This window comes from Panthera tigris, chromosome E2 (assembly GCF_018350195.1).
Source record: "Panthera tigris isolate Pti1 chromosome E2, P.tigris_Pti1_mat1.1, whole genome shotgun sequence".
Taxonomy (NCBI): Eukaryota; Metazoa; Chordata; class Mammalia; order Carnivora; family Felidae; genus Panthera; species Panthera tigris.
In genome coordinates, this window is record NC_056674.1 from 34,144,011 (window position 1) to 34,169,684 (window position 25,674).

The 25,674-nt window shown below is 54.5% G+C and overlaps 2 protein-coding genes across 2 annotated transcripts; both read left to right on the top strand.

The window, feature by feature from the left end:
- Positions 1 to 268: 268 nt before the first annotated feature.
- On the top strand, positions 269 to 4,820 carry CCL22 (C-C motif chemokine ligand 22). The gene is made up of 3 exons (XM_007090212.2): positions 269 to 341; positions 1,754 to 1,877; positions 4,736 to 4,820. The coding sequence occupies exons 1-3, from the start codon at positions 269 to 271 to the stop codon at positions 4,818 to 4,820; spliced, it is 282 nt and encodes a 93-aa protein (XP_007090274.1).
- Positions 4,821 to 13,770: 8,950 nt separating this feature from the next.
- On the top strand, positions 13,771 to 25,456 carry CX3CL1 (C-X3-C motif chemokine ligand 1). Its single transcript, XM_015541173.2, has 3 exons — positions 13,771 to 13,853; positions 20,305 to 20,425; positions 22,298 to 25,456. The coding sequence occupies exons 1-3, from the start codon at positions 13,784 to 13,786 to the stop codon at positions 23,406 to 23,408; spliced, it is 1,302 nt and encodes a 433-aa protein (XP_015396659.2). The 5' UTR covers positions 13,771 to 13,783; the 3' UTR covers positions 23,409 to 25,456.
- The last annotated feature ends 218 nt before the right edge of the window (positions 25,457 to 25,674 follow it).

Genomic DNA, 25,674 nt, shown 5'->3' on the forward strand with positions numbered 1-25,674 from the left:
CAGCTCAAGGGGGATTTTGCAGGTCTCTTGAGACCCAGAGGGAAGGACAAGGCGGGGGTCCCCTCTGAGCTGTTCCAAGCCACAGAGAATTTCCTTTTATTTGGAGGAAGCGGGAGTTCTTCTTTCGTAATGTGAATGTCAGAGATTCTGGACCCACCGGTGACTAAGAGTGTCTGGGGCTCGTGGGTGTCGCGAAGTGCTTAAATACTCGGCCCTCCTGTCATCTGGTGATTACAGACACCTGAGCTGGGACACACAGGACAAGAGCATGGCCAGCCTGAAGATTCTGTTCCTGGCTGTCCTTGTCCTCCTTGCCATGACATTTCAGGCAACTGAGGCAGGTGAGGCTGGGGAGAGGGAGGACTCCCTGTAGAGGCCAGGGTCAGACACTGGGGTATCTTCCTCATGTAGCGGAAAGAGGAGTGGACTGAGAGCAGATGACCCCAGTCTGCCGCTGGCTCCGGACTAGTCACGTGGCTTCTCTGGGCCTCGGTTTACACATCCGTTAAATGGGTAGTCTTTTATTTTTTAGTTTATTATTTATCTTGACAGAGAGAGAGAGAGGGAGCATGAGCACAAGGGCTGTGCCAACAGCACAAAGCCTGATGCGGGCTCGAACTCACAAACCTTGAGACTGTGACCTGAGCCGAGATCAAGAGTCGGATGCTTAACCGACTGCCACCCAGGCGCCCTAAATGGGTAGTCTTGAAGGCCTGGAGTCTAGGATCTGTCTCGGCTGGGGTGGGGGGCTGTGGTGGACATGGCCTGCTGTCCTTCTACTCCAGAGAACTCAAGCATAGGATGCTTGGGGTGTGGAGAAGGAGCCACCAGAAGGAGCCATGTGGGATGGGACAAGGAAGGAGCTGGCATGAGGGATGTCCCCTTGGAAAACTGGTCCTGCTCTTCTACCACTACATTTTTGCTCCAGAACCTGCCCTCAACACCGAGGCCTTCCCTTCCCTTCTCCATCTCAGTGTAAATCCTCCTGCCCTGTGTTGGATAAAGGCACGAAAACTGGGCTGGGAGACGGGCAGCCGTCTTTGGGTTTCCTGAGGGCTTTTCCCGCATCGAAGGCCCCATAACTTGGTGCCATTATCACCCCTTCCATCGGAGGAGGAAACTGGGCCTCAGAGACGTTAAGTGACTTGCCCAGGAAGGCCTGGTGACTCAGGGCAGAGCAGGCCCCGTACCCAGGTCTGCATGACTGGACTCTGCCCGGGTCCTTATCCTGACTCTCCAGAGTCCCACTGTGTGACTCTGGGCAAATGGTCTCCCTCTCTGGATCTCAGCCTCCCCGCGTGCACCGTGAAGGTCACGGGAGGCGTGAGCCGCAGCAGACCTCTTGGATTGCCCGGGGACTCGTCAAGACACGCGTGGGACTCAGCAGGGCCGGGGCTGGGCGCCGAGCGTTTCTGACAAGCTCCAGGTGGCACTGATAGCGCTGGCCCACGGACCTCGCCTGCAGTAGCCGGGGCTTCGTCCTGTGCAGAGTCTCTGGGTCCCGCCTCGAGGCCCCGGGCATCGTTGAATCCCAGTGGCTGCGAATCCCTCTATCTCCACCTGACCGACCCGGATCGGAGACACTGGGCCCTCAGTGTCCCTCAGAGACCCCGAGAATGGGGACTCCGGGGGCTCGGAGTCCTCCGGGCACCGGCCTGCCACACGGCAACAGAAGTGCCGGCTCAGAGGCTGGGGCTGAGAGCCACCCGTCTGTGCCCCGCCGGTGAGTCTTCTGCACGTCTCCCTCCTCCAGGCCCCTATGGCGCCAACGTGGAAGACAGCGTCTGCTGCCGAGACTACTTCCGCCACCCCCTGCCCTCTCGTATGCTGAAGTATTTCTACTGGACTTCAGACTCCTGCCGGAGGCCCGGCGTGGTGTGAGTACAGAGCTGGGGACGCAGGGGCTTGGAGAGCCTGCCGGGCTGGCTCAGGAGGGCCCAGGAGCAGGTGGGTGGGCAGACCCAGGGACGGGAGGAGTGCAGCTGGTCTCTGTCCTTGAAACGGCTCGGCCCAGGCTGGGGGTGTACCGAGAAAAAAAAAAATCATGCGATCATTCAACAAATTATTTTGGACGCCTACTGCCTGCCAGGCAGCCTGCCGGGTTCCGGGGATGCAGAGCTGAATGAGCAGGGCACCAGCTGGCGGTTTACACGATCCAGTGCCTAGTGCGTGGAGGCAGCGCAGAGCCGTAGTGCGGGGTGCTCCCATCAGAAGCATCTGGGGCCCATCCTCCCCTGGGAGTTGGCGGAGGCAGCCTATTCTTACCAGAAGAAGGCTGAGGTGACAGAGAGCGCGTCCTATGGCCAGACGTGGTTCTGGGGTGACCATGCTAACTCGGGTAACCCTCCCCGCAGAACTGCTAGGAGCGCGATTATTTCCGTTTTTTTTTAAGTTTATTTCTTTGAGAAAGAGACCGAGAAAGAGTGTCAGTGGGAGAGGGGCAGAGAGAGAGGGAGAGAGAGAGAGAACCCCAAGCAGGCCCTGCGCTGTCAGCAGGGAGCCCGAGGAGGGGCTCGATCTCACAAACCGGGAGATCACGACCTGAGCCGAAATCAAGAGTCAGACGCTCAACCGGCTGAGTGCCTCTGTTTCCGTTTTACGAATGGACAAAGAGGTGCAGGGAGGGGAAGTGATTTGCTCCAGGCTGCCCTGTTGGAACCAGGACTCCTGGGTCCTTGTCCAGGGCTTTCTCCTGGGGTTCTTTTTCTCCTTTGCCTCTTTTCCTCCATTTCTTTACTTCCCTTTCCTTAGCCCGGAGCCCGGGCCTGTGCCTGCCACTGGCCAAGTGACGGGGCCTGACCCTGGGGCTCCAACTCCTCCAGACTGCTGCCTGCCAAGCCCCTCACCAGGGTGTCTGGGTTTAGGGGCTCATGACCCCCTTTGGGGCTCCTTCATTATCTCTTCATTTGCTCCTCCTTACTTCTTGACCATCCCTCATGGTGGGTGGGTGGGGGGGTGTTGCAGGTGAATAACAAAGAAGGTTGAAGTGGGTTTTTGTCACTTTGACTCTGAGCCTCTGTTTCCCCATCAGTGTAACAGGAGTGATCACCTTCATTTATTTTTATTTATCAGACACGTAGAGAGTGCTTGCTAAATGCAGGCACTGTTACAACCACTTTATAAGTGTTAACTCATTTAATCCTTGAAACAGCCTCATGTTGTAGGTAGTGTTATGATCCCCTTTTTGCAGGTGAGGAAATGGGCCCAGAGAGGTTTTGGGGCCTCTTGAGTGTCACAGGGCACAGTAATAGTAAGTGGAGGGTGTGATGCTCGATGCCTGACATATAACAGATGCTCAAAGACCGCACATGTGATAATTGGATATTGAGCCAGAAGGGACTCTAGAAAGGATGTGTCTTGACAAATGGGGAGATCAAGGGGCTGAGTCTTGCCCAGTGTCACACAAGCAGCCAGGGCAAGCTGCCCACGAGGCCAAGATCAACACTGCTGCCTTCTTTTTCTTTCTGTTCATTGGTTTTCTGTGGGGTGGGGGGCAGATCAGGGGAGTAAGAGAAGCCAGAGCTTCTAGCTTCATGGACAAGCTCTTGAGAGGCAGGAAGGGAGCAGGGCTGGGGCGGGGGGGGGATGTTTCTGACCACTGGCCAGCTTTAAGTCCACTCCTGCCCACAACAGCTGAGAGCCCCAAGGGCCTGGCCTGGTACTTACAGCACCTTGGGCAAAGTGGGAGACTTAGCCCGCAAATGCTAAGCGATCTTGGGCCAGTGCCTAGTCCTCTGCTTTGTGCTTTGCGCCCCCAGGGGGCACAGTGAATCAGATCTGACCAGCTCAGGCACTCAGGCAAGCTGCTTTACCCCTTCAGGCCCCACTTTCCTCACCTGTGAAATGGACAGAATGATAGGGCCTCATAGGGTTGTTGTAAGGACTTATTAAGAAAATCAATGTTAAGGGGCACCTGAGTGGCTCAACCGGTTGAGTGGCATCTCACTCTTGGTTTCGGCTAAGGTCATGACCTCACAGTTTCCTGAGTTTGAGCCCCGATTCGGACCCTGTGCTGGCAGCTCGGAGCCTGGAGCCTGCTTCGGATCCTGTGTCTCCCTCTCCTTCTGCCCCTGCCCTGCTCACATTCTGTTTCTCTCAAAAATAAATAAACATTGAAGTAACCTTTACAAAGACAAGACAAGGAAAAGAAGAGAAAATCAATGTTAAAAGTCCAAGCCAGCTCCTGGCAGTGACAGGGTTCCAGAGCACCTACTATCTACTGCTCTGAACACTTCTGTTTATATTAACTCATCTAATCTTCATTCAGCTCCTGTGAGGACCATGATTATTATCCTCATTTCACAGATGTGGAAACTAAGGGACGTGCTAACAATGGCAGAGCTGGGCCAGAGGATCTGGCTCCAAAGTTCATGCTCTTGGCTCTCTCCCAAGGCAATATCAGCAATGATCACGAGACTCTTGGGCATTCTATTTCTTGGCCTGACCTGGCCCTCAAGCCTAGACGAAGAGTCCAGGAAATTCTAGCTGCTCTTCTCCCCTCTCCCCGCTTAAGAAGTAAGTTTACATACAACAGAGGCCTTGTAACCTTTGAACCGCTCTAGATAGCAGGTACCCCGGCATAGGGTGGGTGCCTCATAAATGTGAAGTGACTCTGTCTAGTGGGCATCTCTGCATACAGTAAGGGACTCATAAATGTTAAGCTTCCAGAGAAGGGATGTGGCATTCTTGCTGCATGCTAATGCTCCCTCATTGCCTCCCTGGTGTCTCCTTCCAGCTTCCTTACGGTCAGGGACCGGGAGATCTGTGCTGACCCCAGGCTGCCCTGGGTGAAGAAGATTCTGCAGAAGATGAACCCATGAGAAAGGGCCCTGCCCTGATGACCGTGGCCTTGGCTCCTCCAGGAAGGCTCACAGAGCCCCACCTCTCGGCCGTTACAGCCGCCCCTCAACACAAGCCTGTGCCGATGGATCTCTCCGCAATCTCTTATCTCTGTGCCTGTAGCTGTCACCCTCAGAGGAGCCTCCACACTGTCACTCATCTCCCCTCTTGTCCCTCTAACCTATTCTCTGCCCCACCGCAGCCAGAGGGGCCACAATCCTGGTCAGTTACTCTCCTGCTCAAAACTCTTCTATGGCTCCCCATTGCCGCAAGCTGAGGTGAGAGCTCCTGAGCCTGGCACCCCTGTCCCCAGCCCTGCCTCATTTCCCTTCACACATGTTGGACTCCAGCTCCCTGTTCTCCAAACCCGTGCCATACATGTCCACTTCCAGATCTTTTTCCAGGCTGCACCTGACGCCCAGGATGCCTCCCCACCACCTGTGTGTGTCCACCCCTACCAGCCCTCCGAGGCACTGCTCAACCCAAGCAGCCAGCAATTGAGTTTTATTTTTCAGATGTCCCCTGGCCCTCTGTCCCCTCTTAACAGCCTTGATCACAGTCTACCCAGAATTCTCAGGACTTGGGGAACTCGTCCTACCGCCCCAGTGGCTGGATCAAGGTCCCACACCTGTTACTTTGTCCATTGGCCTTCAACGCAGAGCACGGGGCCTGGCTCAATGAATGGCTACAGACTGAATCAATAAAAATAATGTTCCTCTGCCACGGCCCATCCCCCAAAGGCCCTCACACATCAATACAGAGACTCAAGTTCATCTAGAAAGCAGCCAGTTGAGTCAATTGTGAAACCTCAAATTTACCCAGATTCACCTCTCTTCCCCATTTTACCTCTGTGTTGGGTTTTTTGACTCTTTCTTGTTTCCCTCTTGCTCCTCTAACCTCTGACACCCAGGCTTGACCTCTTCAGAGTTCCCCACTTTCCCTTTCTCCTTCCCCAAATAACTGATAACCAACTTTATGCTACAGTGTGAATGACTACCCTTGGCTTGATATTGCAAGCTCTAATTATATTTCTATAAGAAAAGAGGGCAAATGCTTAAGAGGCCAAAGGGTTGAATGGAAAAGTTTTAGGAACTGTTTGGGAGGGGGACGACATGGAACTTTCCTGGCCCTGGGAGTGTGTAGGGTATAGTGAAGGGAAAGAGCCTTGGGTGGAGATTGTTCTCACCTGGGAGGGGCCAGGATAAGGCCTGGGACTTGGGGCTTTTCTGCACTTTCTTGGGGACAATAGATTCCCCAGGTCAAGGAAATAAACTTTACACGTGCTCGTTTCTCTCCAAGGGAGCGTGGTGCAGTTTAGCAGGGTGGTTGATGCTGTGTGAATCTAAGGAGACCACTGACCCTCTCTGAGCCTTGCTTGAGAATGAGAAGACCCATATTATGGGGTTGCTGTGGGGTTCAGGTCCAAGACATGGGGAACAAAACTCAGTGTCTTCCAGGGCCCAGAGCCCAGGGTCATCTGCCCACCGTGAACACTGAAAGTGTTAACCTGCCCACTGCCTGCGCACAGGGCCCTCAAGCGTCCTGGGATTGCTCTCCCCTCCTGTCCTGCCCCGATCCCTCGGGCCTTCTGAAAAATAAACCCTCTACCACAGTGTCTGCTTTGTTCCTTGGCATTTGCTTTCCCTGGGAGGTGGGGCAGGGGGCACGATCGCCACCTCTCTCCCACGGGGAAGCCCTTAACATTACTGACCTGTGAGCTGGCCTGCCCAAGGTCACCCTGTGAGTCGGTGGGAAGCCAGGATTAGACGTCAGACCTGGGGAGCAGCTGTGCCGGTGCCGAGAGAAAGCTCCAGACATTCGTCCACCGGGCCTCACCTTCATCCCCCGCCCCTCATCCTCCTCCCCCACCCTCTTGTCAGGAGGATCTGATGAAATCACTCATTCGGTCCCTAAGTCTAGAGCTTTAACCAGCATATTCAGCCAGCCAGCCAGCCAGTTATTTAGTCACCGATTCAATAACCCAACCTCAGCCTTCCCCCTTCAAGCATCACCGCAGAGGAGGAGGAAGGTGTATTAGTCAGGAAAGGCTGTTTCCTGCAACAAACCGCTCCAAAATCTCAGTGGCTCAATTGCACAGAAGCTTTTTTCTTCGCGTGTGACACCTGATGCTGGTCTGTGGGCTCCTACCTTCCACGGGGTCATTCAGGGACCCAGGCTCTTTCCTCCTCACGGCCCCACCCTCCTCCGGGACCCGGACGGCTCCCCAACCTCCCGCGGATGGGGAAAGAGAACGTAACCTTGTAGGAGGACTTCACGAGCCAGGCCAGGAAGCGCGGCTCCTCGCCTCTGTCCGCCTGCCATTGGTGGAACTCAGTCACGTGGCCACCCTGCCTGCAAGGGATGCTGGGAAGCATAGCCAAGCTGTGCGCGGGGAGAAAGCGGAGTGGGTATGGGGAGCGTCTCCTTCGTGTGCTCCTCAACTCCTCTGGACCTGCTTTCCTGGAGTTCTACCCTCAGCTCATTCTGCCCAAACAACAGAAAAGGACCCTGCTGTCCCTGGGACATCTTCGTTATTTTCTCAGTGGACATCTTGGCACAAGTGGCCTTTGCTCCCCTTCCGATCTGGCTCTCACGGTGGGATTTCCAGGGCAGTGGGTTCAGACACCCAAGAGCACTTGTCTGGGAGGCAGGGAGAAGCATCGAGAAGAGCATACGCCATGCATTCAGATAAGCACAGGAACTCTCACTGGAGTCTGGAGCAAGTTACCTGGTCTCTGAGCCTCAATTTCTCCCTCTGTGAACAGAGGCAATAAAAGCAGTTATCACGAGGTTAGCAAGAGTACGTGAGATTGTGAGAGTCCAGTAGGTAAGAAGGTATAGCCTAAGATAAGCCTAAGCCAGTGGGATAAGACAGCCTAATACACAAAATGGGCAAAGGCTTGAATATATATTTCGCCAAACAAGGTGTATTCAAATGATCAATAAACACATGAAAAGATTCTCAATATCACTAGTCATCAAGAAAATGCAAATCAAAACCCGATGGCTGTACCACTCACACTCGTTGGGATGTCTGTTTTAAAAAAGGAAAAAAACAGAGCATGCAACTCTGGATCTCAGGGTTGTAAGCTCTAGTCCCACCTTAGGTGTAGAAATTACTTAAAAATAAAATCTTGGGGTGCCTGGGTGGCTCAGTCGGCTAAGCACCTGACTCTTGATTTTGGCTCAGGTCATGAGCTCATGGTTTGCGGGATCGAGCCCTGTGTTGGGCTCTGCGCTGACAGTGCAGAGCCTGCTTGGGATTCTCTCTCCCACTCTCTCTCTCTGCCCCTCACCCCACCCACGAGCTCTGGCTCTCTGTCTCTCTCTCTCTCTCTCTCTCTCTCTCAAAATAAATAAATAAATAAACATTAAAAAAATAAAATAAGTCTTTAAAAAATCAAGATAAAGTCTTAGGAAAGAAAAAAGACAAGATCGGTGAGCGTCTAGAGAAATTGCAACCTTGTGCATTGGTGGTGGGACTGTAAAGTAGGGTGGTCATGGGGGAAAATAGTATCGCGGGTCCTCAAAAAATCAAACGTAGAATTATCATCTCTTCCAGTAATCTCATTTCTGGGGATGTACACAAAAGAATCGAAAGCAGGGGCTGGAACAGCTATTTGGACACCCATGTTCATAGCAGCGTCCTCCCCAATAGCCAAAAGGTGGGCAGAGCCCCAGTGTCTGACAGGTGAACGGAGAAGCAGAAGCTGGTACACACACACAATGGAATATGACTCAGCCTTAAAAAGGAAGGAAATTCCAGGGGGCGCCTGGGTGGCTCAGTCGGTTAAACGTCCGACTTCGGCTCAGGTCGTGATCTCGCGGTCCGTGAGTTCGAGCCCCGCGTCGGGCTCTGTGCTGACAGTTCAGAGCCTGGAGCCTGCTTCAGATTCTGTGTCTCCCTCTCTCTGACCCTCCCCTGTTCATGCTCTGTCTCTCTCTGTCTCAAAAATAAATAAACATTAAAAAAAAAAAAAAAGGAAGGATATTCTGAGCCCTGCTGCAGCATGGCTGAACTTTTGAAGACATTCTGCTAAGTGGAACAAGCCAGTCACAAAAGGACGTACACGCTATGACACCTAAAGTAGTCAAAGTCATGGAGACAGAGAATAGGCTGGGGGGTTGTGGGGGCCAGGGGAGGAGTAGGTGGGAGTTACTGTTTAATGGGCCCCGCGGTTCAGTTTCGCAAGGTAAGCAAGTTCTAAAGATGGATGGTGGTGATGGTTACACACACATGTGAATGTCACTGAACTGAACACTCGGAAATGGTGCAAAAGGTGAATTTTACGATATGTGTATCTTGCCACAGTATAAAAGAAGGTATGGCCAGGGCTGTGCACAGACAGAGGAAGGGCCAAGTGCATGTGAACAACTCTTCTCGTGGACCAAAAGAGGTGAGCTGAGCAGAGCTGGGTGAGGTAGGGAGGAACTAGGCAGGACTGTCCCCCAGGGGCCCTGGAGATGGCCATCTCACTAGCCACCCTGTCCCTCCTACCATCCTGGGCCCCCACAGGAGTGTCCCTGGCACCCTGCTCTGCTGTTTCTGTTCTGCTCTGGGGGCTCGGGGAGTCCCGCCCATCCCACAAGAACACTCAGGCTGCCTGCTGCCTGGGACACCCAGGCGGGCTCCTAGACTGCCTGAGGAAGGTGTGGGGAGGATGCCCCCTCCCCCTCCTCTCCACCGACCCCCGAGGAACCCTTTCTCCTGCCACCCAGCGCTGTTCTAATTGTTGCTTTAGTTATTCCTCAGCTCAGAACCTCCCCAGCTCCCCTTTGCCCCTGAGCAGAACTCTCACTCCTCACACCAGCTTTAAGGTGTCCAAAGCAGCCTCCCTGCCCACTTCGTCCTCAGAGCCAATGGCATGGGACCGTTCCCTATCCCCTTTTTCCCTTGGTTAGCTTTTCCCTCTGCCAGGAATGGTATGTCAAAATCCTGCCTATCTGCCCGGTGTGGGTTACTTACAAATCACAAAGGGGACAGGGGCGCCTGGGTGGCCCCATTGGTTGAGCATCTGACTCTTAATTTTGGCTCAGGTCGTGATCCCAGAGTTGTGAGATCGAGCCCCACATTGAGCCTTGCGTAGGGCTCTGTGCTGAGCGTAGAGCCTGCTTGGGATTCTCTCTCCCTCCCTCTCCCTCTCTCTCTCTCAAATAAAAAACAAAACGAACAAACAAAAAAACAAAAAACAAAAACAAATCACAATGGGGATAACCCTTCTCCAGCAGAGAGACTGAGGGTAGGTGCCCATCAATCAGTCCACCAAGGGCAGCGGAACAACCTGTGTGCCATGACGGATATAACAGGTGTAATGTGAAAGATACAGCATTATTCATAACAGAGTCTTGCCAAGAACATGTAGCTGGGGTCTAATAGAGCCTGTAGATCTGACTGCAATTTACAGGAAGTGAATAGGTTAGGGGAATGAATTAGATGACATCACAAAGAAACCATTAGATAAATTATGAGATCAGTGCATAAGACAATAGTTTTGAGACTCTTCAGAAAGTGGATGTGCAGGGGATCTTTTGTAGACTAAAAATAAATGCCAGTTGCAAGGCAGAAACCTAGATTGAACCCTGGTTCAAAAATAAAAGAGAGAAGGAGGGGAGGGAGGGAAGGAGGAATGGAGGGAGGAAGAAGGAAAGAAAAAAGGGGGGGAAAGAAGGAAAGAGAAAGGAAGGTGAAGCTATAAGATACATTTTGGGGACAATGGAGAAATTTGAGTATTAACCAAATATCACATGACATATAGGAATTATTGTTAATTTTGTTAGGTGGGGTAATAGTATATTTATGTAAGACAGTGTCTTTATACTGTGGAGATGCGTGCTGAAGGATTTAGGGGCAAAGTTTCAGACATCCATAATTTACTTTGAAATGGCTTGGCAGGAAAAAAAAAAAAAAGCAAATGTGGGAAAATGCTAATCATTGAATTTAGGTGCCGAAGATATGAAAGATCTTTGTTCCCTTCCTTCTTCTTTATTGTTGAGAATTTTTCAAAACAACACTGTAAAAGAAACAAAGCAAAATTCTGCCCATCTTCTGATTGAAACATGATCTCTCTCTCCTGCTCACCCCTGCTTTCCTTGATTCCTGGACAAGAATAAAGCCTTCTTTCCCTGTCCCAGGCCCACAGCCCTAGAGTCTGTGGTAGGACTTCTCTTTCCTACTGAGCTAGGGCTCCTTGGAGCAGGGACTCCGTGTATGTGCCTTTGAGTCCCCGTGTCACCACAGGGCCAGGCACACACCAGGGTTCAATAGCAAACGCTCACAGCTCATGCGTGCCTGGCCCTGTGAAAGTCGTTAGTTTTGTGAACTCCCCCAGTGAGCCATTTGGTGAAGTTGCTGTTAGCATCCCATTCTACAGATGGGGAAGCTGAGGCTCCACAAGGAGTGGAGTCATGTTTGGCTTCAGGTCTTGGCTGACTTGCAAGTCTAGTTACTGTGTCCAAACTGAATTATCTAAACTCAGTCCTTAACACCTTGATAAGATAAGTGGGGCTGACCAGTCTGATATTGCAGGGGCGGGTGGGGGGTGGGGGGAGGAGCTGGGCCGGAAGAGGGTAGAGATGTCCCCAGGGGCTGAACAAGGAAAAGCTGAGCCGTACTTGGTGTTTGAACACCTTATGGGTGTAAACTCACTTAATCCTCAGCAGTCCTCACGGTGGGGATAGAGAGAGGTTGTGTAGCCTGATGGTCATGAGCTCAGACTCCAGGGCCAGCTGGCTGAGGCAAATCCAGTCTCCCTCACTTCTTGGCTGGTGATCCTCAGAAAAATTACTTAACTCTTGCATTCCTCAGTTTCCCCATCCATAAAATGGACCGTGATAGTGTTTTGCTTACACGCTGGGTCACGGGGGCCCAAGTTACTCCTACAAAGTGCTTGACACAGTGCCTGTCTCAGAGTTAAGCGTGAACTCAGAGAGGTAGGAAAGCTGCCCAAGATCACACAGAAGGAGTACTGTGCCGGGGCCAACTGATTCCAAATACTTTCCGTTCCAAATGCTTTCTAAATACTTCTTTGGAGCAAAGTCTGGGGCCAGGGGAACAAGCGTCTTAACGCCCCCAAACACCTGGCCCAACCTGGTTCTTGTCCTTTGTGAAGTGGAGGGCTTCCTAGGACTTGTCCCTTGCCTCCCCCCTTCCCCTTCCTTCCCTTGCCCCTCCTCCTTCCACTTCTCCCCCTCCCCCTGCCCTGCCCTGCCCTTCCTCCCTCTCTTCTTTCTCCCCCTCCCCCTGCCCCCTTCTTCATCTGCTCCTACCTCCATGGGCAGAGTAGAAAGAACCTTGGACTTCAGTTGTTACACTGCTTGTCCCTCTCTGCACCTCCGTTTTCCCAGTCTTAAGATGAGGGGCTGGACGACGGAAAAGTGAAGGTCACTGGCTTTATATCTGCTTGGGCTGGGACGGGTTCTCCAAGCCTGGTGCAATGGGCCCGAGCCAGGGGCGCTCCTCCCCATTGAGAAGGGGCGTCCAGTCTCCTACCTTCACGCCCCAGAAGCCTCACTGTGTTTGGGGGAGCAAGGGGGCCTCTGGCCATAGGCGCTGTGACTTCTCTGCCCAGCCCAGCCTAGACCAACTGGCTCTGGAGCCTGGGGCAGTGGCTCCGAGACAAACTGGTTCCCAGTTGGCTGGTAGCCAAAGACACCTAGATAGGAGTGGGGTTCATTGATAACTCCTGGCATCAGGCTGGGCTAGGTGACCGTTGAACTCTTCCAGGGTGTCAGGAATTGTTGCCATTGCCTTTAGGGAGGGCCGCCCTCAAAGCGGGCTGTGCTGCACCCACACGCCTCCATGCATTTCCACCAGCGTGGTGGGAGCTGGCTGGCCGGCCGTCACGTGACGGAGGGAGAACCTGGAAAGTCAGAGCTGCGAAGCCCCCCTCCCCAGTGGGTGAGTCCAGCTCCCTCCTGTGCGGGGGGGGGGAGAACCGAGCCGCTCCCCCGCCCCCAAGAGAGGGAGGCCTTCTTCAGGGCACCTACCAAGGTGCAGGCAAGGACTGCACCCAGGGTGAGACCAGCAGCCACGCTGTTCCCTGCGGGGCCAGAGCTGGGTATGGCGGCAGGTGTAAAGGAGGAAAGGAGAGGTCAAGCAGCCGGAGGCAGGGAGGCCAGGGCTCTTTCCTGCGGCCTAAACTACACGCGCCCCTGTGCATGTCTAGTCTGTTCTCCACCCTAGTGCTCTGAATGACCTGAGGTGATTCCACCCCTTCTCTGGGCCTCAGTTTCACCATCTGTCCCTATGAAGTTAGGCCAGATCATTCTTCCAGCAAACGTGTACTGTACCAAGGCCCTATTGTTTGCCAGGCTCCATGCGGGGCTCGGGGATACATTGCTGAATGAGATCCCCCGGGGAAGTGGGGCTTCGAGGGGGAAAGGTTGGGGGGTCTTTCATGAGGTGGGAGGGATGTGTCTCCCAGATCAAAGGAGAGCTTGTCCGATCCAAACTGTAGGGTCCCGAGACCCTCCTGGCCTGCTGGCAGCCGGCACTCTGTTCTTCCGTCCTTTTGTTTATTGCTTACTTAGGGCTGGGGTCCCAGGCCAGAATCCAGGGCGGGCGGACGTGGGTAGCCCCGCAGATGGGGGGTTGAGGATGCCTTTTGAATGCTCTCAAGCCCGGTCCAGCTTCCCAGGCAGGTCTGATGTGAGGAACCCTAGTGAGCGGCCAGCCCGGTCCCCCCCTCCCCTGCTGCAGGCCCGAGCCAGCTCTGTTCCTTGGCAACGTCCTGAGGAATCCAGCGGCTGCACGCTGGCTCCCTTCCTTTCCCCTCCCACCGACTGCCTGCGGGGGCTGGAGGCGGAGGCAGAGGCAGCAAGCCCCATTATAAAAAGCGACAGGGCTCAGGCGGCGAGGGCACGGCACTGAGCTCAGACACCCAGACACCGGCCCTGTCCGGACCCCCGCCCGGACCCCCGCCCGGACCCCCACCCGCCCTCGGCCATGGCTTCACCACCTCTCTCGTGGCTGCTCCGCTTGGCCGCCCTCTGCCATCTGACTGCGCTGCTAGCCGGTGAGTGCGGGGGAGACTGCAGCCCCACTCGTGCCCTTCAGGCCTGACATGGGGCGGGGGGCAGACCCCACCTGGGTAAGGTCCATAGCAGCTCCTTCCAAAGGGTGTGGTACAGGGGGCTGGGCTCCTCCCTGACCCCAGATTCAGGGCTGTCCCTCCTGCTAGAAAGATTTCCAGGCTCGGAGACTGTGCCCGCCTGGCCCAGTGAGCAAGGGAGCTACCGCTCTGGCAGTGCCGAGAGGTGGTGTGGACCGCACAAGGGCGCCAGGCACAAAGGGGGTCTTAGGAGGGAGGGGGGCAGGGAAGCCTGAGGAAGTTCCTGCCGGGCGTCTGGGTGGGGGGCCCTGGCTGACAGCGGGCTGGGTCTCTCCCCCCGGGGTTAATGTGTAACTGGCAGCCCAGATTCCTGAGTCGCAGCAGTGGCCGCGGCCCAGGCCATGGTAGGGATTTTCTCCTGCCCTGGTTTTGAGTAGGGGGCCCAGGAACCGTGGAGACCAAGGTCATTGCAGATCAGGGACTGGGCTTGTTGCTGTTGCTCTGCTCTGTAGTCCCTCTGCCCGTATCTTGACCATGATAGCATCCTCCTCCTCCAAGCATAGCTTAGAAAATGCTTTCACCTCCAAATACTTGCTTTCTGGAGCGTAGGACGTGGTAGGGCATGAGGTATGCATCCCACTGACACGACGAAGATGGAGACCCAGGGATGTCTGAGCCAGACCATCTGGCAGGTTGAGGCTCAGAGAGGCTAGGAGCCTGCCTTGGGACACACAGCAAGTCTGAGGGAATGAGAGCTGTCTCAAGCTGCCAGGACACCTCCATGGAGCAAACTGCCTTTCGAGTCCTTCTATGTGGGGGAAACCAAGAACAGACCAGGGAGCAGGTGGTGGTGATGGGGGGCATGAGAGGCCAAGTGCTGCTGGCCTCCTGGGCTTGAACCCTAAAGCCAGAGGTGTTTGGAGGCAGTGAGCACTAGAAGACAGGGAATCAGATGGAAGTTGCTTTGCCATGGCCGTGACCCCAAGTGGGGTCTCGCCTTCTTTGGTCCCAGCGACTACACCCTCGAATATAGCTATTGCCTCCTGTGCGGTGAGGCCCAAAGCCTAGGAAGGCATTTTGGAAGCGGGAGGAGCACGGGTGCTGGAGTGAAGGGTTCGTATGGTAAGATAAAGAGGGATCCCAGGTCGGGGTTGGGGGGGGGACCCTGGACACTCTGTTTATTTCTGCCCTGATCTTGGTCACTGACTTTGCCGGAAGATACACTAATTCAACCCTTCTGAGCCTCAATTTCACTTCCTCCTCCTGGTATTGGGCTAGACTCACCTTGGAGGTCTTCACCCACACTGACGTTTGTGGCTCTGAGAGACCCCCTGGGAGGCCCCGCAGGACGAAGGAGTGTATGGTGTGGTCCAGAAGCCGGAGACACCCCAGGGGGTGCTGGGAGCTTTGTGGCTGCAGCTCTGGCTGGTGCGGGGGGCAGGTGCGTCAGTCCCCAAATGTGGGTTTGCGGGGCTGTGGCAGGAGGGAGGCTCCTCTGCTTTATATAACCAACCTGCAGATACAAGTCAGAGCAGAGAATTTTCTCCCCGAGCACTGACGCATTCACTCCTACTCAAACCCTGACAAGAAAGAGGGGGAAAAAAAAAACCTGTTTTAAGCTGCTGTAGTCTGCCCCCCGATTAGCTGTGGAGGTGGATGGGGAAGGCACGGGAAGATAAATTCAGACTGTCAGATCCAGGCCCCGGTCGAATTTAAATAAAAATTCCTCTATTTCTTCGTTGGTTCAAATTGTATGTGCCACAGAGTGCTTTCTTGTGAATTTTGTTCATTCATTGAACAAATATTCGTTGGGCATCGGCTGGGTGCCAGCCCCCGTTGTAGGTGCTGGGGCCACATCAGCGAATAAAACGGCCAAAGATCCCAGTCCTCAGAATGCTGAACACTCACCAGAGAAGACATATGATACAAAAAAATAAATCAGTAAACCATTTGGTCTGTTAGAAAGAAAAACATGCTGTGATTTGTTCACATTAAAAAAAATTTTTTTAATGTTTATTTATTGTGAGAGAGAGCGAGTGGGGGAGGGGGAGAGAGAGAGAGGGAGAGAGAGAGAGAATTCTTTTGCACTGCCAGAGCAGAGCCCTACGTGGGGCTCAAACTCAAGAACCATAAGATCATGACCTGAGTTGAAATCGAGTGGACGCTTAACCGACTGAGCCACTCAGGTGCCCCAACAAGCTGTGATTTAAAAAAACATGGAGGGGGGCTGCGGGGGGCGGGGAGGAGGTGTTGAAATTTTAAGTAGGGGTCAAGAGGGACTCCCGGAGAAGTAGCCATCAAGGGAGGTGAGGGAAGATCTTCATGGGTGTCTCTTTCAGGCAGTGGTTCTCAATGGGTGATTTGCGCCCCCCCCCCCCCCGCCAGGGGCATTTGGCAATTTATGAAGACATTTTTGTTATTACAAATGTCGCCAAATTTCTGGTTGGGGGATGCTCAGAAATCTAGTGGGTAGAGGGCGGGGATGATGCTGAATATCTTACAGTGCACAAGACAGTTCCCACAACAAAGAATTATCTGGTCCAAAATGTCAATGGTGTTGCTGTTGAGTAAACCCCCGGTCCAGATATTTAAAAATCTTCACTCACATAACCACCCTGTGAAGCAGATATTACCACGCCCATTTTACAGGTAAGGGTACTGAGGCTCAGACAGCCTAAGTGACTTGTCCAGGACACACACCTGAGCAACGGCTCAAGCCCTGTCTCTATCGCCTCACCCAGAGACCCACAACATTCTTGTCTCCTCCTGCCCATAAGCCTCTTAGCAGTCCTTGAGGTCCAGCCTACAGGATACCTCCTCCAAGAAGCCTCCCTTGATTACTTGCAGTGGGAAGTGGTCTCTCCCTCATGCAAATCTCAGCACATTTAGGGTATATTCTGGAACATGGTGTTTCCACCTGGTGTTTAAGGCTGTTTAGAATGGGGGGGGGGAGGTCCAGAGGTTGGGAGGAAAACAAGATCTGCCACTAAGCAGCTGTGTGGCCTCGGGCAAGTCATTTAACCTCCCTGATTATCAGCTTCTGTGTCAATTAAATTGAGGTAACAATACTCCCTTTGCAGGGGTGCTGGGAATTAATAACAGCAGATGTGCCTGTGCTAAGCACAGGGTCCAGTACAGAGTTAATATAAGTCATGATACTTTGTGGGCATGTCTTGGCTGCCCTTCAGGCTGAGACCTCCTGAGGACAGAGACAGTTCTGCTCACTGTGCCTCACAACACCCAGCACGGGGCATGGCAAGAGGGAAAATCAGCATTTGACTGAGAAAACACCACGAGCTAATAGTGTGGGGTTGAGGCACTCTCTCTAAGCTCAGCACCAGCACCAATGGGAGGAAGGAAGGGCTCAGGGTTAAGAACAAGAGGGCCCGGGTCTTTGTAGATGCTCAAAAGTAATTCAGTAAGTGTTGGCTGAATCAGGAAACGGATGGATAGATGGATGGATGGATGGATGGATGGATGGATGGATGGACAGATGGACAGATGGGGAGGTAGGCGGAGGGGTAAGTAAATTGAGACATTATTTCATTCAATTACTATTTTTTGAATGTCTGCTTTGTGCTGGGAAGCACTGTGACACCAAGACTGGCAAGGTCCCTGCCTTCTCAAAACTCATATGACAGTAGATGGCTGGCTGGTTGGAAGCATTATCTCCAATGACAGGAAAGAAAATTTCAGTTCCGAGAAGAAAAACCTCCTTAGGTTAGTTATACAACCCTTCCCCAGGAACAGAACCTGGCCAAGGGCATTTAGGCACTGTGGCAGAAGGTGGGGACTTTGGGGACAGGCTGATTTCATGGCTCTTTAAAGCCCCAGGAGTAAGCAGTGGCCTGCCCCATCCTGGGACATAGAGTCAAGGACACAGACTCACAAAACCTAGCATATCCCTCCTGCCCACTGGCAGCCTCCCCGTGGCTCTAGGTCACCTGAGGGCACTGTTCCAGGGTTTTTCAGAGAAGGGCACCTACCAGACCAATCCAGGGAATTGCCTTCCCAGCTCTGTTCAACAGGGTCTATGGAGTATGCAGCCGAGTCATTCCAAAGGCAGGTGATAAGGCAGCGAAGTCGCTTTCACATCCTGGTTCCTCAGAGAGAAAGGGCAGCCTGTGGCTTAGGGACCGGCCACTGGAGTGCTTCCTGCCCACCTCAGGAGCTGCTAGTGCCGCCCCTTGATGGCCCAGGCTAGCGCAGCCCTGCAGATCCTGAACCACCCTTCCACAGTTGGGGTGGGCTGAGGCTACGGGGGAGCGATGGGAAAGGAGGTGGCACATTCTAGAAGGGGTGCATGTGCGTGTGCTTGCACCTATATTTGGGAAGGCAGAGCCTGTTTGCATATCCATGTCCGTGTAAATACTTGTGCATGAGTAAGTATCAGCTGGGTCCTCCCTGGTTCTGCTGGGCTCTCATTCAGCTCTCTGGACTCCACTGCCCTGGAAGTCCTGGCCTCTAGAATTTTGCAAAACCCTCTGGGGTCTTGCTTCTGCTGCATATGACTTTGACCCAGCTCCAAAACTCAGGCTCTTCCTTATTTTTTACATACCCTTCTTGAGAAGACACCAAGCAGAATAAATGTTGCTGGCGATTTTAGGGCAAGGAGGAAGGAAGAAAGGAAAAGCCATGCAAACAGCTTTTCAAATGTTTACATAAAATATTTGAGCTCTCAACTCTCTGTTGAGTCACCCTCACCCTGTCCTGGGGTTTCTCTCTGGCTACATGCCATCAGCAGCCATTAGCCATCCCACTGTGCCCCCACCCCACGCACAGCCCCCACCTTCCACCCCTTCTCCTTACTCCTGCTCCCCTGTCTTGCCCAGGGGGCTCCCAATGGCCCCTCGGTTCCCCTTAGCAACTACTCCCACACTCCTCTTGGGTCTTAATGGAAGAACAAAGGATCCCCTACCCCCTACTCAGCAGACCCAGCTCCCAGCTTCCTTAGAAGGTGGTTGTACTTCCACATTTAAAATTTTTTATCTATTACACGTGCCTGATCATATGTATGCCTTTATGTGTTTTTTGGGGGGGGGTATGTGTGTGCATTCTGTTTGTTGGTGTGTGTGTGTACGTGTGTGTATGTGTCATAGGGTGGGCACATGAGATGTGGTGGAGAGAGGTCTGGGTGTATCTCAGAGGTCATGGAAATCCATGAATAAGAATCAGCCTGTGAGGGAGGAGTGGGGTGTGTATGCAGGGGGTGGAGGGTCGGGGGGTTGATAGTTGAGCTGGTGACTTACTGGGGGGAAGGGGGGGTGCGTAGACCCATGGGCCCAGAAGAGATCAGAGCCTGGCCTCACAGGAGAGCCCGTCCCATCACTTGCTGGCTGTGTGACCTCAGGCAGGTCCCTGTCACTCTCCGATTTGTCTCCCCTTCTGTACACTGGCCAACGACAGTGACTTAATTTCATTTAAAAAAATGTTTATAGCTTTTAAAAAAGTTTTTATTTATTTATTTATTTTGAAAGAGAGAGAGCATGTGGGGGAGGGGCAGAGAGAGAGAGAGAGAGAGAGAGAGAGAGAGAGAGAATCCCAAGCAGGCTCCACACCATTAGTGCAGAGCCAGATGTGGGGCTTAAACTCATGAACCATGAGATCATGACCTGAGCCAAAACCAAGAGATGCTTACCAATTGAGCCACCCAGGCACCCTAGCTGGCAACTTGATTTTTATTTATTTATTTTTTAACATTTATTTTCGAGAGACAGAGCACGAGTGGGGGAGAGGCAGAGAGAGAGGGAGACACAGAATCCAAAGCAGGCTCCAGGCTCTGAGCTGTCAGCACAGGGCCTGAGCTCAGGGACTGCGAGATCATGACCCGGGCCAAAGTCGGCCACCCAACCGACTGAGCCGCCCAGGCGCTCTGCAACTTGATTTTTATTTTTTTATTTTTATTTATTTAAAAAACATTTTTTTAATGTTTATTTATTTTTGAGACAGAGAGAGACCGAGCATGAGCAGGGGAGGGGCAGAGAGAAAGGGAGATACAGAATCTGAAACAGGCTCCAGGCTCCGAGCCGTCAGCACAGAGCCCGACGCGGGGCTCGAACTCACGAACTGTGAGATCATGACCTGAGCCGAAGTCGGACGCTTAACCGACTGAGCCACCCAGGCGCCCCACCACTTGATTTTTAAAATGAACCCTTACTACGTGCCAGGCACTAAGAGCTTTGTAAGTGAGACTACATCTTCATTAATTTATATAACATCCCTATGAGGTAGATACTATCACTGTCCCTATTGCACAGGTAGGGAAACTGAGGCATAGAGAGGTTTGGCCGGGGATGGGGGACTGAGGTCAAGGGCCTTGAAGACCAGGGTGTGCAGGGCATCGGCTGTGTCCTGGGACTGGGAAGCCAGATGCCCTTGGACAGTCCTGCTGACTGGGGGGCCTCTGTGGGCTCAGGACAGCACCTCGGTGTGAAGAAATGCAACGTCACCTGCAGCAAGATGACCTCGGAGATCCCTGTGGCTTTACTAGTCCACTACCAACGAAATCAAGAATCCTGCGGCAAGCATGCCATCATGTAGGTACTCGGGCTCTCGGCCTCTACTAATCCCTGTCCACATTCTTCCTCCTCAACCTGGGCTCCCGCCAAGGGCCTCAGCAAATGCTCCTCCTGCTCCTGGCTCCCTGACTCCTTGATGACCTTGATATCTGTGTCCCAAGATAAAAGTGGGAGCGGCTTCCTGAAAGGCCTTTGGTCTGGAGCAGCCACCAAGGGGTGGTATGTTTTAGGCAGCCCTTGGACCCGCTGGGCAGGTAAAGCACTGTGGTCTCAAAGGCAGGCTCCAGACTCCAACAGATGTGGTGCAAATCCTGGCTTCACCGCTGACAGGTTGCGTGGCCCTGCTCACACTCGCTACCCTCTGGGCTTTAGTTTCCTTATCTATAAAACGGGGTAGTTGGGAGGATGAGAGGCGATCACGTAAATAAGCAGCTTGGCAGGGTGCCCAAAAGCCGCTGATGGGAAAGGCAGAGATTATTATCTGCACTTGACAGATGAGGAAACAGGATTCCAGTGAGATTTGGGGCAGGGGCCAACCTGAACCAGCCCCCCCACCGGCCCCCGCCCATACCGACCGTCGGGACCCTTGGCTGTCTTGGCCGCTTGCTCTCCTGGGGTCCCTCTTGGGTCTCGCCCAGTCGCCCAGCCCCAAGACCTTTCCACAGACCGACCTTCGGGCCTGGCGTCAGGAAATGGCTAGAGGCTCTCCACGTCTAGGCTCAGCTAAAGGAAGTCGTGTCCTTCACTCCACTGACTGCACAGTTACCACGAGGGGCTGCTGCCTGACCTCTCTGCTCACCTGCCAGGGCTTGCTTCCCCCGGACTCCCCCACACATTTGCTTCTGTTTTCTAGGTAAAGGGGAAGTAGGCAGCCCCAGGGAGGGGACTGTGGCACCAGGCAGCACCTCGCCTGTGGGGGCCTGAAGGCTTATGCTTGCTCCCTGCACTTCTCTGGTTTCCCAGCGTGCCGGAGCCACGCACGTTCGCGTTACCTCTCTGAGCCTCGGTTTTCTCATCTGTAAAATGGGGATGGGCGTGGTAGCCACCTCTCAGGATGGGTGTGAGGTTGAAACAGGCAAAATGCCTGCTAGCACAGTGGCATGGAGCGTGAGCCCCAGGCAGCTCTGAGCCGTGTGCTCGGCAGTTAGCCAGCCAGAGGAAGCTCAAGATTTGGATGGCCCTCGGGGTCCCGACGGGACCACCATATATGTGGCTGTAGCTCACTAAATATGTTTTCAGCCTGAGGATGCACACTAAGAGAGGAGGTAGAGGTCTGGAGGGCAGCCTGTAACTGAGGGAGAGGAGGAAGAGGACATTTAAATCAGCTCCTTCCAGAGAGAGGAGGCCTTACTTACCCAGAGCTCACCAGTCACACACCTGACAGCAGGGAACAGCTGTGGACGGCTCCCCCAGTCAGAAGACTCACAGCCCAGAGTCCCCTGCCTTAATGGTAACGATATTCTTATTAACAGTGGTCCTCTGAGTCTCCCACTCTGAGCCAGGTGCTTTATATCATTTTCTTTTCTTTTTTCTTTCTTTCTTTCTTTTTTTACAATAACACAAAAGTGGGGTGGCCAACTTGTCTCAATTTTCTGGGACTTTCACAGAGAAGTTCCAGATCTTGAGGACCCCCCCTCTGTCCCAGCTCTTCCGGGGAGGTTGGTCACCCCGTAGAAGGTAGGTATGCTATCTCTATTTCTCAGGCGAGGACAGGGAAATCCCAGAACTCAAGCTGCCCAAGCTAATCAGCTCACAGCTCACAGCTCACAGCTAATAAGTGTTGGGGGCAGGATTTCCGGCCGGGTCTGTTCACCTGCAGAGCATTTGCACGATGCCTCTACTCCACATGGCATCTGGGCATCACCGGGCCCCTGTCTTCCTTCCTTGTAGCTTGAGGACCAAACAGAACAAAACCTTCTGTGCTGATCCAAAGGAGAAATGGGTCCAGAAAGCCATGGCACATCTAGAGCGCCAGACTGCTATGCCGGTGCAAAATGGCGGCACGTTCGAGAAGCAAATTGGCGTGGGTGAACCCAGGACCACCCTGGCCGCCAGGGGAATGGACAAGTCTACGGTCACAGAGCCCAAAGCTACCCGGGAAAGCAGTGGCCAGGAGGCACAGAGGGCCTTGGGGACTTCTCCGGAGCTGTCGACAGGAGTGGCTGATTCCTGGGGGACCAGGTTCCCCTCCACTTCAAAGGCTCCAGATGGAGGGCCTCCAGCTGGGTCCCAGAGGACTGAGCTTTTCAACGCCGCTGCCCTCACCACCCCGGCGTCCTGGCAGAGTTCTGCCTACAAACCTGGGTCGGGCCTCTGGGCTGAGGGAAAGGCCTCTGAGGCCCTCCCCACCCAGGCCCCCGCCACCCAGGCCCCCGCCACCCAGGCCCCCCCCACCCAGGCCTCCTCCACCCAGACCCCCTCCACCCAGGCCCCCCCCACCCAGGCCCCCTCTACCCAGACCCTCCTTACCCAAGACCCCTCCACCCAGACCCTCCCTACCCAGGCCCCCCCTACCCAGGTCCCCACCATTTTATACACAGCCTCAGAGGACCAACCTGTGTGGACCTCTGGCCCCATGCCAGAGAACTCTCTAGGGCCCGTGGAGATGGGTCCCATTTCAGCTCACACGGATGCTCTCAGAGGGTCTGACAGCATGCCCCGTCTCTCCATGGTCCCTGTGTCCTCAGAAAGTGTTCCCAGCAGGGAGCCAGTGGCCTCAGGCAGCTGGACCCCTAAGGCTGAGGAGCCCATCCATGCCACTGTGGACCCCCAGCGGCTGGAAGTCCTCATTACTCCTGTCCCTGACTCCCAGGCGGCCACCCGGAGGCAGGCAGTAGGGCTGTTGGCCTTCCTCGGCCTCCTCTTCTGCCTGGGGGTGGCCATGTTCGCCTACCAAAGCCTCCAGGGCTGCCCCCGCAAGATGGCAGGGGACATGGTGGACGGGCTTCGCTATGTCCCCCGGAGCTGCGGCAGTAACTCGTACGTCCTGGTGCCCGTGTGAGCTGCCCACCTGCCTGCGTCCAGTTGTTCAACTCAGACAGCCGCCTGGGGTCCCCCATCCTTATATCCACCCTCACCCAAGGCCTGACCTGAGCTGGGATGATCAGAGCAAGGACGCAGGATCTTTCGCAAGGAACTGCTCCCAGCTCCCGGGCACGCCCCAGGAGGCCACTCCTCACCTTTGTTGACCTACCCGGGACAGGAGTGGTGGCCTTTGCAACTCACTCCTGTGTCCCCAAGTCAGGAAACTTCTGCTGCTGGCTGGTTAGAGGTTCCCTTTGACACAGTCCCAGACCCAGTGAACAATTATTTATTGAACAAACGCCCGGCCCCTCTGGTTCCCATGCCCACACGTTACCACGGTCATCCCATCTCACGAATGAGCCTCAGGCCAGGCCCCTCCTGCCCCACTCCCTCAGACCTCATCGTGTCTCTTGGTCCCGCTGCAGTCGCCAGTCACCCCGGCTACCTGCGGTGCTATCTCCCCCATCCCCTGTACAGAGCCCACACCCAGCCGGGGACCCGTCTTCTCTTGCATGAGGCTAGTGTGGCGTTTCCTGGGACTGCCCCCAGGAAGGCTCTGCCCTCGGTTAGGCATTGTGGGAAGGGGAGACCAAGCGACCTGGTGGCTTTGATTTGTGTTTCTTCTCAGTCGATGCTGTGCAGAGGAGGGACATTGGCTTTGAGCGTGAAAGCTGGGGTTCTAGTCCCGGGCCCATCACCAACCCAGCAAGGCATCCGTACCTCTGGTTTTCCATCTGGGGAAGGAAAGAGTCATGGCAAATGTGTGACAGTAACCTGTCCTGACGGGCATCACTCACTGGTCCAGAGACCCCCCTTTTCCCAGACCCTGGGTGTAGCCTCACAACGGAACACACCTCAGCCGGTCTTCACCCGCCGGGGAGCCCGGCACGCTGCTGGGCTCTGAGACTGGGAGCGGTGCAAGAGAGAGATCTGATAGCTCAGGTCCTGCTCTGTGGGAGGGAGTCAGCTCTGTGGGCCCCCTGAGGGGACCGGGCTGGCGTACTTGAGGGGCAGGCCCCTGCCTGGCTTTGAGAACAGCCCTCTCAGGGTCACCAGGCTTGCAGGGACACCCGGACAAGCCCAAGTGATGTGTGACAGGCTGAGGAGGAGTGGAGGCCTGTGGGCTCCCCGGGGGGCTGAGGCGCTCAGGAAAAGGAAGGGGGGAGGCTGCAGGGGGCAGCCCCTGGCCTGTGTGAGGGACTTGGGCCCTGCGTTTGCCGTTTCTGCAGCCTGGAGTCCTCTTCTGCCTCTCTCACTCCCTAACAACACTGCTGTCCTCCGGTCCGGGTCTTCCCTCACCCTCCAGCCCACCACAGGCAGGGCCAGGATTGCAAGGACATTTTCCATGGGATCAGAGTCCACCGCTGAAACCTGAGGTTCCGTGTTTACCTCTGAAAGACTCCGTCCTGTGGGGAGGGAAGCTGTGGGCACCAAGTCAGGGGTTCCCTTTTTGGGTGCTGAGGACTCAGGCAGGCCTGACAGGGCCTGCGGGCCTCATCCCTCAGACCCCCCAGGGGCAGCTCTCCCCCTCCCTCTGTCCCTGACGGTGACCCTTGCCCCCCACCTGGGGAGCCTCCCATGAGCCTGGCTTCCCCCAGGTGTGGGTGACACTCTACTTGGCAGATAGATGCTCAGAGGAAGCAGACACAGCTCTGGCCCACAGAGAGGGGCCCTCCTGCACCGCCTGGGATGTTGGGGCCTGGCTCTAGTGGGGGGCACTCTGATGGCTTGGAGGGCAGACAGCAGGTCTAAATGCACTTTTTTGGGCTCCCCCAGGTTTGGAGAGCCCTCGAGGAGTGGAGCACCCATGATGGGGCTCCCTACTTTTGTGAGGAGACAGCTGGGAGCGGCCAGTTCCCCTTCCACAGACTTGATTAGTCCCCCTCCCCCCAAGCAGGACATGGGCAAGGACAATTTGGGGGGGGGGACTTTGGAAGGAGTTGGTTGATCCTTTGCTTTTCCAACCCTATCACCAATGTCTGTGCCATTTTGTATTTTACTAATAAAATTGAAAAGTCTTGTGAATCGAATAAAGTAACTTGCTCTAGGGCAGGCTCAGCAACCAGACCTCAGGGGCGATGGCATAAAGGAGGGGCCTAGAATCTCTGGGTCCAGCCCGCGTGGGGTGGAGGAGGAGTCCTTTACAGTCAGCAGGAGAAGCAGCACTAGGGATAGGGGGTGAGGAGGGTTGAGTCCCTGGCCTGGCTTTGTTCTGCTCCGCTGTGTGACTTTGGGCAGTGCCT